General features: G+C 34.5%; 1 protein-coding gene across 1 annotated transcript in view; it reads right to left on the bottom strand.

Annotated features, from left to right (window-relative positions):
* Positions 1-19299, bottom strand: part of FMN2 (formin 2) — a 164026-nt gene that overhangs the window by 108998 nt on the left and 35729 nt on the right. The window contains exons 3-4 of the mRNA XM_074161579.1: positions 18911-19058; positions 13162-13223 (exon numbers count right to left, since the gene is read on the bottom strand). Coding sequence (XP_074017680.1) covers positions 13162-13223; positions 18911-19058 — 210 coding nt within the window. The remainder of the gene's footprint in view (positions 1-13161; positions 13224-18910; positions 19059-19299) is intronic.

The following is a 19299-nucleotide window of genomic DNA, read 5'->3' as shown; positions in this document are numbered from 1 at the left end:
GGCATTTCAAACAACCTGGTGATTTGCTATTGTGTTGTTACCTAAGAACCACCAATATATCCAGTTTTTCACAGAAACATTATATAATGAACAAGAGATATTTATCCAGAGGAAATTACAAACTTTGAATTTATTTGGTTTAAAAACCAACGAAACAAAACCCAATACAAAGCCCAAGAATTTATATGATTCAGTAATTATTTTAGATAAATAGAGATACTTTCATTTTGATTTTTAAGATGCCCTCAGACTAGTTTAATTAGATTTCTGCCTTTCCCCTAGCAAGAAGTTTAAAGTCATCCTCTAGATCAGAAAGGGCTGTATCAAACAAACATAAACAACAGCAAGTTTCCATGATCCTCAACAAGGAAGGAAATATGAAATATATAAGTCCAATCAGAAATTAAAATTAGACAGTCTTCTGTCACGTAAAAGATGGTCAAAATCTGTTGACAAGAACCAGAAGACCCAGATAAATAAGTAAGCATAATGAAAAGATGGTTTCTAATCCAAAGGACAATTCCACAGCAGAAACCTACAGGGTTTAAAAGAGATATGAGAAAACTCTGCCTTGCCTAGAGTTTTTGCCCAGGTCCCACATACTGTGGAACAGCCTTCTTTCTGTAAAGAAAGAAAGAAAGGTGGAAGCTTAAGCCTTGCTTTATCCAGGTGACTTCAGCGAGAAAGGCATGAGCAGGAAAAAAATTCCAGAGTTGTATGGTTATAGAATGGTGCCCAGCATTTCTCAAAGAGGTTGAATGTGTTCCATGTGCAATGAATTCAATGCTCAATCTGGGACTGCTGGCCTGTGTTTGTGTTGCACCTATGGACTTGCGTGTGTACAGTATCCAACTGATCTGGGAATACTGGCTTTACTACATAAAGGTTGTACATTTGGATCTGCACATGTACCAAAAGCCCATACATTAAATCCAATTCATTCCAATCTTGTTATGGTTTCCACATATGCATATCAGATGTCCAGTATAAAGCTGATCTATATGGATAGAACGTGCTCAGGATCTTCAAACATGTAAAAGCTCAGATTGCAGCTACCTTCTCTACTGAGTCTGATGTCCTAGTTTCTCAGATGAGTGACTGAAACCTACAGACCCTTTTACAACTAAATTTCCAGGCAGAAAAAAACCCCTCACATATATGTGAAATTTAGTCATAGCCTATGTGTATATATACAAACACGTATGTGTGCGTATTATACATTTATCTATATCTATCTCAACTTGAATTCACTTATGTACTTTATGAACAGCCATAATGTGCCTTTTTTCTGAAAAGAAACATAATGGCAGTTCTTAATGGTAATTTTGGAATATTTGAAAAATAAAGATACATTACAGTTTAGTTTTAGAAGTTAAAACCTTATACTAATACAAGCCAACAAGTTGCATCAGCAGTTTGATCATTTTTAGCAATTAGTCACTTACTGTCATCAAATTTCCTCTCTAGGTAGAATTTATATTTAGATGATAGGATTATACTTCTTGTTTTTTTTCCCAAAACATTAACCTTTTAGTTTCTCTCCATCAGAATTCATGACTCATCAGTCTATGCTGCTACTTGATTGCAAGCACACACAGGGAATAGAAGCATACAGTTAAACAGGACTGAGATGGCAAAGTAAAAGACCCCTCGGGTTTTCCACATACCTGGTGGTACTAGCAGTGTCCAGTTACTTGGAAGCATGCTCTTTCCAACTGCTCTGTTAATAAATGCCTCTTTTCTACGAGATGTGAAAAATTTTTAGTGCACACACTCACCGAATGGCACAAAGTAGTGCCACAGTAAAAACTGAATTCAGATAAATGCAATCTCTATTCAGGTTTTTTTTTTAAAGCTGTCTCATTTTCAAAGCTGCTTCTTGCAACTGCAAATTAACCTTAAGAAAAGGAAATGCAACATTTTAACAGGCATTTTCAGTGCTACAGAGATTGTCAAATGAGAGTCACTTGATTTGCATTCAAACAGAATAGCATCCATCTAATTGATTCTGACATTTTACTTAATCCTCAAGGCCCACTACTCCATTTTAGTTTTACAGTAGTAGAAGTTGAGTCAAAAGCTGGCAAATTTGCCAATGGCATCAGGGGGAACTGCTGACTATGAGATCAAATCTTTTTTGAGAAGCTTTTATTATACTGAAGACACATGTATGGGGACAAGAGAGAGAAATTTTCACAATAGTTTAAGCTACTCTCTATGCTTCTTCCTACAAACACAAGGAAACATGATGCACAGCTCCACAAGACAGCACTGAACAAGCAAGCCCTGGAATAGAAACAGTGTAATGCACTGCCCTGCCTGAAGTGATAAACTTTATTTGGTGGACGTGACCTCCCACACAGTGACACACTTCAACAGATGGATTACACCAGCCAGCACCATGCTGGCATTGGGACTATTTAGCTCTTCCTAAGCTGAAGTGCCAAGACATGTCTGACCAACCAAGAGGTTTTGTCAAAACCTATCACGGATGACCAAATAAACCCCATTACATACAGAAATCAATAATTACTGCAATTAAAATTGTTCAAATAAACAAACAGGATCAGCAGGGAGCATGGACCTTTGAAGAAAGATGCACATATTACAAATGCCAACTTCTAAAGCTGGAAGTCAGAAGAAAACAGTTTTGTTCAGACTCAGTTTCTTGAAGCTTCTGTTCCTGAACAGTTTGGATTCTTTATCCCTGGGCTAAGTGCATTTCAGTGGATAAGATCCCAGTTCTTTACAGTTCCCATTTTAGTAAACAATAAAAAACAGAAACCAAAACCCAACTTGAAATGCATCAAAGATTGAAAGGGTTTTCTCTTTATAAGTTTTAAGACTCTTAACTGAGCTGAAATATAACCTTAGGTTATCCGCAAGTTCTGCTACAATAGGAACCTCAAAAGAATTTTTGTAGACTACAGACATGAGAAGATAAAATACAATCTCACAGAACCACTGACCACCCTAGGAGCTACACAAAAGTCAAGTATAATTACTCTCATCTTACATAATATTACTTTTAGCCTGCACAAATAGCATTTTTCAGCCTGATTGCCCAGAAAGTTTTAGGCCAGCTTTATTTAAAAAAAACCAACCAACCAAAGGAAAAAACAACACCCCCCCCCCCAAGTCTTGAAGGCTTTTCTCCTAGCATATATGAAATATCATGATTAGAGAAGCATGAAACAGTTCACAGTAAACAATAAAGACTTCAAAAGAAGGCTCATCCCTCCATACAGCTTCATTTAGCCCCAAAACTGGTCTAACTGTTCCGTCACTCACCAGTGTAAAACAAATATGCAAATGAGAATGAGAGCAGAACAAAAAGAGGGGGGGGGAACCCTAAAAAAAAGAGGTTCAATTTTATTAATTTTAATACAACCTTATTTTGCCTATTTCTGCTGTCTTTTTAGGTTTTCTGCTGTTGATCACAAAGAGACTTCTAGAGTAGAATTAGCTGCACTTGGGTCTTTCAGCAGATGAAGACATAACTAGAACCTAGCCACCTACGTCAGCAGTCCAATAAGCAACAGGTACCTTAATAGTCATAGATTTCCTTAAATGTTGGGATAAAACTGTCCTGGATTTATTTTCTGCTCAATATTTAGGCTGTTTATTGAAATGAGTATCACGTGATGAACCACTTACTTTCTTCTATTGCCTGCTTTTATCCTAAAGTATTTTAACCATGAATCTAAAAGGTTTGAGTAGTTTTCCCATATATCCAGGCCAAGGCAACCATCCATTTCATTCTGTTAAAACAGAAAAAATCTGGCATACCTTGAACATTACCACATTTCCATACCAGAGAAAGGAGTTGAGCTTTTTCACACCAGGCTGCTTCTTAATTTTCAGTTCAACTTGAGATTGACCGGCAACCTGGGAAGTAGTTCACTGTGTAAACTACCTTATTCTATTATTATTTCTGTGTTCTTTGTATACAGAAACTATACTAGTTTTTATTCTAGAAATAACAGTAAGGATTCTATTGCCCAAGATGTGAACACTAATAAACTAAATTTGAAGGACTCAGAATGTCTTTAATTTCTTCTCCTGATGGTCCAGTACTGGAGATCAAAAAAGACAATGATTTTCCAGGTAAACTTTGACACATTCTGGTAAGCAACTGTCCAGAGTATAATACTTCTACACAGTACTTGCCCTTTCTGTCCAAGAGTTCAGCCAGACCACAAAATGGGAGGTTCACATGTTGCTTTTGTTTCAGACTTCCAGCAGGGAATAAGGAGCAAAAAATATCCACATTAAGAATAAATCTTTGTAGAAAGGGATGAATAGTCTTCACTACCCTGAAATATGAGCCTACTACTCACAACAGAAAAAGTTTGGAGAAATAGAGTAAGAGTCTTCACAATGTATCCACAATCATGCTGGAGGCAGAGGGCTGGAGTTCAGTCAGTTTCTCTAACTCTTTGAAAGTGTGAAGGCTATATTAAAAGCAAAGCTGTATAATTTTGAGTGAGAGAACATTAAATAAAATCAATCACAATCAAAGATAAGCTTTATATTTTGAGAGGTTACGTAAAAGTTTTTTGGTATGATGGACATTAGGAAAAAAAAAATCATTTGTCTCTTCAGGAATAGTTGAATATTGAAAAAAAATAAAGTAATTAAGCATTCAGGAATATGAGAGTTAATTTTTATAAGTAGTTTTGGGCCTTGAATATATCTATTGTCATATTCTCCAAAGAAAAAATAAAAGAAAAATATATATTTAAAAACACAGAAAAGAACGAGAGTGGTCTTACTGGTTTTACTTATACCAACTGAAAATGGATAACCTAAAGATAACCATCTTTTGATCTGATTATAATTTGAAGTTAAACTGGTTAGTCTATTTTGTATCCAAAGAGTAGAAATTCTTCTCAGCTTTACTTTTAAGTTCTCATTCAAGCATGGCAATATTCCATGGTTATGGTTGTTTTTTTGGTTTTGTTTGGTTGGGTTTTTTTAAATAATTTTTTATATTTCTAAGTTAAAGAAATATCCATTTTTACTAAGAAAAACATTTCTTATCTCTTTTCCAGACACAGGATCTTGTGGAAATTCTCAGGCTCTACATCACTGTAAAGTAACACATACAGTGAGCCACTTTTGACTGGATGAAGTCTCTCCAATAGGTTAGGCCAACTTGACAAATGAGATCAGTCTGATCTGCTAGGAATTTCACAAGTAGAAATTTTCTTTGAGTGACCAGATATTCTTTGGAGACACATTTTATGGAACGTGCATCTGTATGTGTGTGCATATGCACACACATACACACAAACATATATACATACTTTTATGTATACATACATATACTTTTTCATGCTGCTGTCTTGTATTTAACATGATTTCTTAATCTGTTCTCTTCAATTTAATTTCTGTGGAGTTCTTTTAAAAGAAGTTTGGAAGGTAGGTAAATACTATAATACCTAAAATATTCTATGTAATCCAAATACAGTATAGTACCATTGAATATACAAAAACTTTGTTTTCATTTCTCTCCAAAAGGTAAGAGGAATTTCATATAGATATAATCAAATGTCCAGTTTAAACCAAATTTTGGGAGAAGGGTGGCTATAGATTTTCATTTGAAATAGGATTTCAGTTTTAGAGAGAGAATTTAAGACAAAAAATGTATTTTAATAATTAATAAATACAGCTCTGCAATAGGTTTTCGTCTGACCGGGAATGCATAGATGGAATGAACACTCTCTCAATTTACCTATTTTCACAAGTAGGAAGAGTGAGGAGTCAGAGGAGAAGACAGAAAACATCTTTAATTTCACATTTTCAATAATTGTATGTCTATCATGCATTTCTATTCATTGCTCCCTCAGAGAAGTGACAGCGATCTTTTACAAGCAGCTCACTGTAAGAGGCAAGAGAAAAAAAAACATACTAGTGCTCAGAGTCACACACAGACAAAAAAGAGGTAATTCTTCCTATCCAAGCCCTATCCCATACAATAATTCATCTGTTGAGAAAGAAGAAAGTCTCTCACATTAATAGCCTAGGATTTACCACCAAGTAATTCTGGTTAAAATAAATAAGTTTCTCAGGTTTACTCTCATTTCTTCTTGTTTGCCCATCAATGACAGAAGAAAGGAAACTCTGTAAATCCTAAGTCAACTTCCATTGCATAGATTTTGCAAGCATACTGTTGAGGCATTATTGCTGCCTGAAACTTAAGGCTGGTGCTACTTTTCAAAGAAGTTGTACCTAAAACGACAAAAAAGTCTGTCTGGTTCTGTTTAAGTGTAAAACATAGTAAAACGGAAAATGCAGAATGCTCATTATAATTACATGATTCAAAATTTGTATTGTGCACTGCCATATTGTCATGAAAGTATGCGATGTAGAAGCTGTGAAACCAGATGAATCTCTTGTACTCAACGAGTATTTTCTCAAGAATTTTAATCAATGCCTCTACATATGCAGTATTTGAATTAGGAGTAACTCATAGGAAATTTATGTGCTTTTAGAGTACACATTTTCATCTTCTAAGCATCTCCTACCTAAACATAGCAAGACTTATCATTTTACCACCAACCAGGCAAAGCACGAGGTATATATTCGCACTATCACATAGCCATCCTCAGAGATGAGCAAAATCCTGAGAAAAACAGCCAAACATCTAAGCTAGCCTTGCTCGAGGGAGGGTGCTGTTGGGGAAGGGATTGGACAGCATGACCTCCTAATGTCTATTCAGCCCTAAATTATTCTGTGGTTATTATTCAGCCCTAAAATATTCTAATATATTCTAGAGCTATAATTGAGATAGCATGCCACCTATCAAAGGGGACAAACAGAATAAAGAGCCTTTCAAACTGAAATGAGCATATAAGTAAAACTCATCTTGACGTTAACATCAAGAGCACAGATCAGAACAAAACAAATTTTAGTCTCACCATGGCCAGGAGAAAGAGTGCAAAAATGTGCTATTGTCACTCCACTGAAAATCATACCAACGTATTGTTCCTTTTAAAGAAGCAAACACTGCCTTCAAGCAAAACAACAGAAGTCAAACCAAGTATTGTGAAGTCTGGATATAATACAAAATACTAACATTTGTTCTGAGAATTAACTGCTTCTATTTTTCTAGCAGACAGGCTTGACATATTATAATTCTTTACTTATTTTTATTTAGAGGTGGAGTCTATGATTTATATTTTATGTATGTCAATTGATTGATAAAAATGATGTCAGATGCACCTTTTTAAAAAAAAAAAAAAAAAAATCTTTCCCCCATCACAACTAAATGGAAAAGATTCAGGATTATGGTTGAAGAAATTAATTTCATGTATAACAGAAAATTGAGGTCTTTATTTAAATTATGGTAATTCAGCAGAAACACTTTTAAATTATTACTACAAAGACAGTCACCCAGAAGTCTTGTAGACCAAATTTAATAATTTAAGGAATAATTTAAATTTTTTTCTGGTTTAAAAAAAAAAAACCACCACCTTAACAGTGACAGGGCAGAATAGAACTTCCTAAACATTTAATGTTTCAGTATTTTTGTTATTATTTTTAGGACATGGTTTTATTATCTTTGCAAGATGCTCCAATTACTAAACCTTGGTCAGATTAAACACAGTGACTGTGCGTACTTTTTACAGGTAACTTATCAACCACCAGAAAGCCACCACTTTCTGACTAAAAGTAAAAATAAAAAGAAATGGACATTCTCACTCTAGCGTATCTGCAGCACCCCCTGGGAATGACTTACCAGGGCCTTGCACAGTCCGTTCAAAAGTACTTAACTGCCATCTAGTGGCTGAGTAGGCCGACTTCTTTATGATGTCTTTTGGGCTCTCTAATTAAACATTTCTTCCCTCATTTCTAATATTTCTATTTGAGTTCTCATCTTTCCTTCAGAGCCTAAGAAATCCCAACATTATCAGAAGACAGTGTTTTAATCCTAAAGTTCAACTAGCAGTCATGTAGGAAGAAGAACAGACTGGAACAGATAACCTCGGTTTAAATTATATTAAGGTCTCATCTCAGAGAACCTCATTTCATATTTTAAAAGGCTTAATTAATTAATCTGCTACAGTTGTAGAACATGAAAAATCTATTAGTGCTTATTAGGCTTTCTAAAAAAAAACTAAAAAGAAACCTGAAAATTACAGCTCGTTTAATCTGAAGAGTAAATTCTAATATTAAGAATCAAAGAAAAATTTCCATCAATAAAATTAGAAACTTCTGCATAAGAACTATATTTCATGAACACAAACATAAAAGAGTATGCCAAATTTGCACTTATCATGTTCTGGATTGAAGTTTGACAGAAGTTAGACTCCCCTTTACCACCTGAGCAAAATGCTCTGCACTTCAGCAGTTCCTATGACCCCAGCAGTAGAGTCTTCTGCCAGGTTCCTATCATCTTGTTTCACATGAACTTTGTTTCCTTTCTGTTCCTTTTTTCATAAAGCACAATTTATTCTCAAGGCTAATGAGAAAACACTATCTACCTACATATGCTTCCTGATATTCACCTGCTTTAAGCTAAAATATCCCAACTCTAACATTACAGATCAGACCTACAGTTAGAACATAACTTCCTGCACACCACATTTACAAGCCTGGCTTTATTTTTTGCAAGATGAGAACAAACCAGATTTATACCTCTGAAATTTTTTAGCTTTTTTTTTTTTTCTCCAAGGTTGGAGCATACCGGCATGATGTTGCAGCAAGTTTACATTGATACAGTTCTACTTAAAACAATATATCCAATTCTGTTTGGTAGGACAGAAACCATCAGTTAGCTATCGTATTTACTTTGAAAAATGCAATAGGTACAGACTTCACTATAACTTGATTCATATGGAAAACTTTCCAAAAAGTTTGCTTCTTTCAGACCCTTTTCTTTCCTCAATGAAACAACCAAATATAGTAGGTCCTTGTGAATGAAGCAGTGAATGGATTCCTTGTTTGGCTTTACTTGAGCACGCAGTTCTTTTGCTTTACCTACCAAACTGGCTTTTTCTCAACCCACGAGGGTTTATTTTTCCTCACTCCTACTCTTCTGATTCTCTCCCCCAACTCAACCCGGGGGGAGTGAGCGAGTGGCTACATGGTCGCAGTTGCTGGCTGGGGTTAAACCACGACAGTTTTATATTTTCTAAATAAACACTATGTATTTATCTTAAAGGATTTCACAACATTTTTTCTTTTATTATGAAGTTTCAAAATTGGAAAAGTTTCAAATGTCACTAAATTATTACTGTAAGGAGTTATAATAATTTGTAGCTAAAGACTAAAGTAAGAAAAAAAAAAAAAGGTCCCCGCTGAAAAGCTGAAAGAAGGGTTACCAGCAAAGTGTGGTAGTTAGGAATACTCTAAAGAGATATTCCAAGAGTCAGACTTGTAAAGTTTTCAAAGTGAAAAGTGTATTCAACATGGTAAACTGTATCCTGTAATTTAAGGTTTTTAACGTTTCCCTCTGATATTGTTGGAAAGTGCACCAATAGGTCATGCAGCAAAAATCTGTCTTCAGTGCCTGAGAATGGCCAAAATTTTGTCTGGTTCTTACTATCAGCTGAAGTACGTGGTGATCCAAAAAGGCATATAATTTTGGTTGGGGGATTATTTGTTGGTTTAAATGGAGTGAACCAAACCAAAGTGAACAACTGAGCCGGAAACATTACAGGCATAAAAATTTTTTTACGACAAGTTTTCTGCTGTAAATATAGTTTAAATACTCAGTGTAAACTATCTCACAACAAAACTGCTAGAAATTGGAAGTGTAGTAAAACCTCATCTCCTGAGATGGGATTAGAGAGACCAGTCATCATTAATGGCACGAAGAAGAATTCATTACTTCTGGTTGCTAACCTTTAAATAAATGTAATGAGGGCTTTCTTTTTAAATTTGCGTGATAGTCAGAATAGGCACTCATCACATATGATGAAAAAAGAAGACATTTAAAATATTTTGATAATAAGGCATATAAGAGAACAAGGAATTTAGGTGACTTTGAAACAACTTCAGCTTTTTGGTTCTGTGATGTGCCACTACTAACCAAAGCCTAGTTTTCATATATTCATTTTACAATTATAACAATTACAAGATGCTTTTGATTTGTTTTGTTTTTTCCCCTTTCTGCTAAGAGTCTGTTTTTTACCTACCATGTAAATGAAGTCAAGCAAATCTGAAAACCGAGTTAAAGTGTTGGGAAAATTGCAAGGGTACCACAAAGGAACAGGGGTGTGAAACAAAGGAATTTGGCTCTTGCACAAAAGTACAGCTGTCACATCTAAACATTAGGTTTGAAGCTGGAGTTTCTAAATTAGGATATTCAATTTTTCTCTTCTTCCTTTACTAAAGCATTTAGGACTAACAAAGCTTTCTCTGGTTTTTTTTTTTTGGTTTTGTTTTGTTGGGTTTTTTTGTTTTTGTTTTTTTGTTTTTTTCCGGGAAGACTAAGCAGTCTTCGTTTCTCCTCTTTGGCATTTCAAAAACAGGACTTGAAACGGCTGCCAATTTTTCTTATTGTTTCACTGCTTACTAATTCCTGCACTAAAAGAAAGCACACCTCCAGGTGCTCTTTTTTTAATTGCAATCTTTAGAAATTATCTATTTTGGACTTTGGACTTAAAAGAACACTCTTAAAAACCTTAGGAAATTATGCTGCAAAATATGAAGGTTATGTCTAACATTGTAAAGGTAAGAAAATGGAGAGGATATATGAAAACGCCCCTTCTGGTGGCAAGAAGTTGTAGAATCCAGGCTCTGCGTGCATGTTACTCGTGCTTTTAATTTTGACTTATTCTGAATCTTTTAGTTAACTTTGTATCATGAATGAGGTAAATTATCAGCATCATTATATTTGCATTTGTTTCTATGTCAATACAGACAATTTCCAATTATTTTAATAACATGTGGAAAATGTCTTTTCCCATGGTAGGGCAAGGGAAGAAGCCTGTAAGTAGACTTAGTTGGTCAGTTTCAAGTTTTACACTAGGGCTCTCTTCCTTTGTCATGTTTCGAAAGAAAAGCAAAAAATCACCTACTTGTCTAACTTCAGCCAATGCTTGTTTTCTTCAGAAAAAAAAACTATGGACAAGCTAGACAAAGAACAAAAGAGGATAGATCTCTAATAAAAATATTTCATAGTATTTCATAATTTTAAAGAAGTACAAATAACACCAAGAGTTATCTGATTGCAGTAAACGATTTATCTACAAACATGATGAAAAAAGGTTAGTGTGACCATTCTGCTTTCTAAATGTTTTATAGATTGATGTAGATAGACATTGATATATAGGTAGAATACACTCAACTGTTTGGGGCTGTACAGAAATAGTTTAAACACATGAAAACAAAGTTCCTCAAGTTAATTAATTTCCACTCTGATTTTCAAAATAAACCAGAATGATGATGACATAATATAGTAAAAACTTGAGATTTTCTGCAAGTGAGGTGATCACGCATTCAAAACAGTTATTTATGTTCTTCATTTATGAATAATAGTACGGAACGGAAGAAGTTCACATTACTGTCATAAGAGATCAACACTGAGCAAGAGGGATGAGGAACTCTAACAACACTGGCATGTGCACTTTAGTAATGAGAACAAAACAGGCTAGTTTTAAAACTAAGGAAAAAAAGACCACCAACCTGGTGTAAGTTTTATTTGTTCAAGAAATCAAACAGTGCTCTAGTCCTCCTGGTGAAACAATTCTCATAGGAAAAGAATCAGTTTCTTTTAGGTAAAGCATCTAAACATTCGTGAACCTATTTCCATTAATGACATTTCCAATAAAAAGTCTTTTTATAGAGGTTGTTTCTTGTAATAAATTAAAATCTTAGAGACAGATTAAATACACTCCTTACATATGATACCTTTCTGGAAGTATATTTTTCACAAGAAATACTAGAAAGCATTGCTACAGAAACTTGGGTGACTTAAATATAAAAATAGCATGTGACAAATACATTTTCTTTAAACTTAACATATTGCAATGTAGAATAATTTTGTTATATTAATTAATATGCTCTAGTTTTTAAATGTTCTTAATTATGCAGGCAGGAGAATGTAGGTAGCTGACTAGAAGAACTCCTTTAATGTTGTTTGGCAAGACAAAACTCATAAAGGTAACATACCTACTCTCTCCACCCATGCTCATAAAATACTTGATTGAACCCGGATTAAATTTGCAGGTCTAATGATCAGTAGCATGCATTTCACTAGCTATTCCTTCATTTCTCCCTCAAAAGCAAATCACTGATCATTTTCACAAATACTGTTCAATGCAGTGATGCTTGAACCATGTAGTTATTAACAAAAAACCCTAACCCAAATCAAAGAAAACCCACAAAAAATAAACTCCATCAAGGAAAAATAAATAAATTAAAAAATAAGAAAAAAACACCACAGACAGACATCAAGAGCTTTTGGCCTCTTCTTGTTCTAAACCAAGATTTAAGGAAACCAGAACTTTGCATCCTCTTCATGGCTTTCAGAACAATTGAATAGTCTTATTCACTAGTAAAATAATTCTGGCACCTGGGATCAGAGTGCTTTCACAGAAAATAAGCAAGTCTCTTGAGGAAACAAAATTTTAAGTTCCTCAACTCTATCAAATTGCACTACACAAAGAATAATATAACATGAATGGTGACATGTTAAAAAAAACATTTAGACTGTGTTTATGTTAAACAAGTACAACCCAGACTAAGTCTCCACTGTAGCAGTATTACATTATCTCCTTCTGAAGTCCAGCATGGCACTCTAAATCTGTTCACCTACTACTGTAAGCTTCAGTGGAGAAACAGAAAAAACTCTCTGCCACTCTTATTCACATGAACTTTTGTAGATTAGCTAATATAACCAGATCTTTTATTGCTATTCCTTAGTAATGCCACCAGACCTCCAGAACCAAGTGTTAATTTACCTCTGAATGAATCAAACAATAACATTTTACAAGGATCACCTTCGGTAGGCATGAACCTCGAATCTTTGTACCTAGATACACTATAGAGCATGTAATTATTTTGAGATAAAAATTTAGAATCAAAACCACACTTCTGAATGTCTGCATTCAGAACATTCAGTACATAAAACTATTGCAAATATATCTGAAGTACTGCTTTTCCAGTCTTTTTACAAAATGGTACACAAAACACTTGTTAGAATCTTACCTGTATCTGCTGAACATCTTCTATGCATTGTTTCTCTGTATCTTGGACAGTAGATCTCAACTCTAAATTTGAAAAGAAGATACAGATTTTAAAATTTTTATATTAAAAAAATTTATTAATCTTTCAAAATATACAATATGAATTTAATGAAAAGAGAGTAGAGTTAAAAAGATGTGTTAATTGTCCCACTTTCCAAATTATCCATCTAAAATTAAATGAACAGATTGTACACATAAATAAAGCCAGCCTGATCTCAATTTGCAATGTATTTCTTATGTTGCAACATTAAATGCTGTCATCTTAAATGTGTAGCACATAAAACTTGAAAGTCCATTTTGATTGTCAAAATTTCTGATTCAAAGAATAGCAGTTATTATTCTTTGTATATTATGTTATGTACATAATATATATATTCTGTTCTATAATATAGAACAGAATATATTCTATATATTGTTATATACATTCCATAGAAGGTCAAGGAAAAGTTCTCATGCTTGTTCTTCCCATCCATTCTCATTAAGAAATATTTCTGTCCTTAAGGTCTGCAGATAGTGTCTGTTCACAAAAGGCCAAAGGAACCCATGAGCAGGATGACGACTGTTGGCAACTCTGTTGTATTTTTCATATCCTCCTCTGGCTCTTCTCTGCCCTTCTGTCAAAATTTGAAATCTCCACAGTAAGATCTGTGTTGGTATCACTCCAAACTCACACTTGAGAAGTGTGCTTGAATGCAATTTGCCTTGCTATTGCAAATACATTTTGAGATATCTCAATTTCATCCTAGCATTATTATTCACTGTATACAACATCTCAGCCTTACAAACAGATGGTTTGGGACTGTGCACTTATTTGTGTAAGTGCACAGTCAGAGCTTCCCAGAACTGGGGACATTCAAGCTAAGGATACAAAACTAATTTTCACCTTTGTACTGAATTCCATACCCTCTCTTTTGGGCATAGAGCAAACATTAATCTGACTTTTTGAATTTTGACCATGTTAGTCATTTACATTGAAAGACGAAATAGCAGTACTATGTTCTAGTAGTACCTTCTTCAATTATTTCCTACTTTGGAAGAACTAATGAGAATCCTAATGAATACCTAAGCATTCCTTCACTTAATTGCTGTTTTTTAATGGAGAAAAAAAAATATTTATCCCAGAATTATGGTTTTAAAGGGAACTACAGATCTCCAACTATCACTGTGACAATAAAAAAAAAAAATAAAATAGCAGTAGGACTAAGAACTTTTATCTACATATTTTACCTGGAAAAAGGGCATCAAAACATAACACCACCCCTCAACTGGTTTCCCTTTCTTATTTTGAAACTTGGACAACAATTATTCTCTCTACAAATACTTGCCTTTGGGATTGCTGTTTTCATAAAAACGTTTGAACTTCAAACAAAACCTAAGTACAAAAGCAATTACATGAAAACCTTGATTTATTTTAATAAGAGACACGTACTGTACATTCCTGCATTGTTTCTACAGTGCTGTATTTTGATTGCCCACTGAATAAAAGAAATAACATATTTTGTGCTGGAAATGACACAAGCATATAACAACCCAATACACATTCAGGACCCTCAAGTCCCTCCGTAAGCCCTCACAGACAATAACAAAGAGTTATTTTTAATTTATTTATGGAAGAGTGAGTGTCTTGCAGTTAAGGCACAGGGCTTGAATTAAAAGGTCTGGTTTCCATTCTGACCTAAGATTTCTTCTCTGACCTTAAAGAACACATCTTTGCCTTAGTTTCCTTGCCCAATAAGTGATAACTAGAAAAAAAAAAAAAAGAAAAAGAAAAAAACCCAACCCAAACCAAAACACCCCAGCAGCCACACAGTGCAAAGATCTCTAACCAGCTTAGCGGCTACTGCTAATGATGGCTCTTTAACTGGTCATAGCCTTGTACACAAGACAAGAATAGAAATATTTTTTATATACCTACCCAGAGTACATGTGCGTCTCACACCCTTATATCTTTTAAGAGTACCACCATACAGCAGACAAATCTGTTTACCATTTGCAGGAAGAGTGAAGCAGTTACGGTCCAGAACGTCTGGATTAATAACTCCTAGTCACCTAGCTTCCTCACAGCTTTCTTACAATCCCAGCTGCTGGGAGGCGAGATATACATGGGGGAAATTTCATTGTCAGTGGTAGTTATGCTGCAAGGTTACCCCTTTAAACTTAACAATCGTCAATCTTTTCTACTTTTTAAATTGTTTATTAAAACAGCATTTCAAGCCTTATCTGACAGAACTGTATCCGGTCATAAAAAGCTGGATGAAGATAGGCTGTCATTAACAGGAAATAACTCATTATCTCTCACTTTGACATGTTTTTAGTACAGATAAATCATACCTTGTTGCTGACTATCTCCCTTACTCAAAAGTTCTTTAAAAAAATAAGAACAGGCTACTCTTATGCATTTGTCAACATTTCACAATTTGACATAATCATCTAGCTTATTTTTACCTTAGGGTTTATTCTAAAAAAGGTTCTAAATATAAGCTTAGTTCAGGTTGATGAGCAATTAATTTTAAGGTTAGTTTGCCAAAATGCACCAAATACAATCTATTTGTGCAAACAGGGTTTTACCTCCTTTAAGCAAAACTGAAAAAAACAAAACAAAACAAAAAACAAACAAACAAAAAAAAACAAAAACAAAAAACAAAAAAACAAAGCCCCAAACCAAACACCACCACCATAAAGACAAACCACAAAAAAACCCTACTAGAAAAAATGTGCTGTATGACACTATATGACAAATGAAACCTTCCCTTTAACCCAAAGAAAACTTTTTTTTTTTCCTCATTTTTCATAATGCAAAAGGAATAAAAGTCCAGACAAACCCAGTTTTGTTGAAGAGACTAACTTACATTTTGAGGTGTAAACCCACACAGAGATGTAGTGTGTTGGGACTGTTATTTTGCAGGACAAGTTGTATAATCCTTGAGTCTCTGCCCAGGTCATTAGGACAGTCACATAGGAGACAGGATGACCTGGCTCTAGTGCCTGCATGCTTGCCTTTTCCTGTATGTTAAGTGAAATAGTGTCATCGGCAAAGCACTAAAATAGTTGAATTTCAATTACCCTGTGGTGCTTGGATTCAGGCAATGTGCTAAAGTATGAGCACGGTAGAGTCAAATACCATAAGAAGCAACAAAAACAGATTTGGGGTATTCAGATGGAAAATTAGTGCACATTGATATTATTGGTGATATTGACTCATTTGTCCAAAAACTTTTCTGAATCCAGAACTGAAATTGTTTTTGGCATAAGTACCTGCTGACTTGCTGACTTGCACACAAATTCATATTAGGTATTTCCAAACTTCAGTTTTTTAATAAATAGGCAACCTAAAAAAAACCCAAAGAACAAAACCAAACCCAAACAAACAAAACCAAAAAACCAACCTTGCAAAAAAAAAACCAAACAACCCCACAAACAAAATCAAACCCTGGCCACTCTAATAGCCCTTTCCTCATACTCAACAACATTCCACATGACACAGAGCACACAGCAAAAGTATTTAATAAATACTATATTAAAGAGATGATTAAGTACTTTGTTAATTTAGGAACAGATTACCTAAGACCTTGCAGAATTTCCTCTTGCCTTACTTAAAACTTGAATGCCTAGCCTCATACTAACATATGTAATGTGTAATAAAAATAGAGACACTACATATAAAAATAGCCTGCTACATTCCTCTCCAGATCAATACTTTTATCAAAAATGGGCATTAAAAAATTCTTGCCCCCTCCACCTGTCAAAGGTGCATAAACATAAAATAGTTAAAAATCTTGGGGAAGATGTTTATCCTTCAGGTTTCACATGAAACATCACTCACCTCCAGGTTCTTTCACATGGCAAGCATGTGAACAATCAAACAAAAAGTTAAATTATTTGTCTACCTGAATTGTATTCAGAAGAATTATAATTTTTCCTTTCTCTCCATGTCCTACGCTGCAAATTCACACCAAAAAACAAAATTGCAGTAATATTTTGAAGACTCAGTACCTCAAATAAATTTTGAGAACTATTTATGTTCCATTTAGAAGTAGTCCAAATACATAAATTTCCATTTTACTTCTATTTTCTTAATATTTTTGCATTTTTTGAGAGGACAGCGGTTGAGTACTGTACATGTTACATCCATGTAGTAGGTATAATCCGAACAACATAGGATGGAAACAAACCACATATAACATGAATACATTTAAAAATTTCTAGTATTATCCTCTGGGTAGAAATACCCTTCAAAATGGTAAAAATCTTTACATTTCAAAATTTTAAATATAATCAATGTTCTAGATTTTAGAGCAACAAAACTGTTGTTAATTTCCACCAGCCTCTGCTGGGCGAAAACCTCAAAGTAGAAGAAATAAAACATTCACCCTTTTGTTTTTACAGTGCACAGCATGTTCATAAACGCTGATCACACATCCATTAGCTAAGTCTCCAAGTTGAGAAACACAACTTGTCCTCTCAGAGTACATGGCAGTGAATTCTACTACCACATATGACAGCACTTTCATCGAGTACAGCATAAAATAGTAGATCATTAGTCAAAAACTGGGCTAGCCCAACTGTCCAGTACCACAGTGTTCTACACTTTGAATTGCATCAGTGAAGTGGATGCAGAAACGTTTCCTTGACCACTAATAGAACTGCTTTGGTAAAAGCCACAGCATAAATAGAATAATATAGCGGTATTGCATTTTTGTTGGCATCACTTATTTTGCTTGTGAGCACTGGAATAAGTGATTCCAGTAAAAGTGAAATGTTGTCATGATAAATGGTGTCCATGAAAGGAATACTTTGCTCGTGTTCCAGAGGAGGTGGTAGAGAAGTCCCAAAGAGAAGCAAATCTGAAATTAACTCCACCCAAAGCCTACAAGCAATACAAAGAGTTCTGTTGAAATAATGAGTTAGTTCTTCAAATCTGAGCTATGAAAAAAAAAAAAAAGGAGTAGTAGGAAATGGAAAATGGCTCTCCATGGAGATCATGGGGAAGAATGCAGTCTAAAAGTGTTGAGAGTCATTGAATACTAACTAATGCAAAGCTAAGCCTCCAAGAAACTGTGGTATTTGCCCATCAACACTCCTAACAGAAAACAGGTTTGAAATTCTCTTCTAAATTTCTGTCAGCTACAAGAGGTTTTATTTTGTTTTGTTTTAATTCTCAGCTTAAAGCTTTTAATGTGTATGCAGAAGATTTCAGAAATGCAGCTGGTAGAGTAACCTCACAAATTTTAAGATAAGATGACTTTGTAAACAAGACCTCAACTTATTTTTCAGATACACTTTTCCTACCTCTCTGTCAGCAGGGGACTGCTGAATCCACAAAGGAATACCTTACACCACACTCTAATAACTCAGTATACCACCAGTGGACTTCTGAAGTTTTCCATATTTTTAAGAAGAGAAAAGTACCCATATTTCATGGCTCTGAAGGTATGTAAACTGGAAAAAAAACAAAGGTCACAACACCTGGTAAAATCCATTAGTCAGCAGATGCCAGGTGAACATCTTGATTGCTAACAAAAAGCATGCATTTTTGCTGAATATTTTTAATTACATTCATACTAGCTAGCATTATTTCTGGTGTTAATCCAAGTTCTTCAAAATCAGCTATTTGTTAGAAGTTAAGATATTAAGTTTATAACTTGGATTCTGAAAGACAGCAGCTCTCCCCCCTGCCTTACATATATCTTGTCTGTGTCCAAGAACTATACCTTCTTCAGTAAGTTTGAGTCTTTGTTCTTCATCTGGAGGTTTGGGTGGGGGCCACACAGATGGAATTCTCCTTGGAAAGCTTCCTTCAATGTAATCTGATGAATGTGTGGGTTGGCTAACTGCAGCCCAAGTATAAAGCTGGTCTTGCTGTGGTTATTAAAAAAAAAAAAAAAAAAAAAAATGTTGAGAAGTTCATATAGAAAAACAAGCTTAAAATATCAAAGCCTTTGTTTCCAACACAAATAACTCAATATCCAACCCTATAGCAAGGCAGACTTGGTTTTATGCTCTTCATCTCCTCACAAAGATTTAACACAAATCTATATTAAAATAATTTAATGTTTCAGTTTTGGAATTACCTCTATTAACAATAGAAAATCAAATCTTT

The sequence above is a fragment of the Numenius arquata genome, chromosome 2 (genome assembly GCF_964106895.1).
Source record: "Numenius arquata chromosome 2, bNumArq3.hap1.1, whole genome shotgun sequence".
NCBI lineage: Eukaryota > Metazoa > Chordata > Aves > Charadriiformes > Scolopacidae > Numenius > Numenius arquata.
Note: the sequence above shows the minus strand (reverse complement) of the source record. Positions and strands in the feature narration are given on the sequence as shown.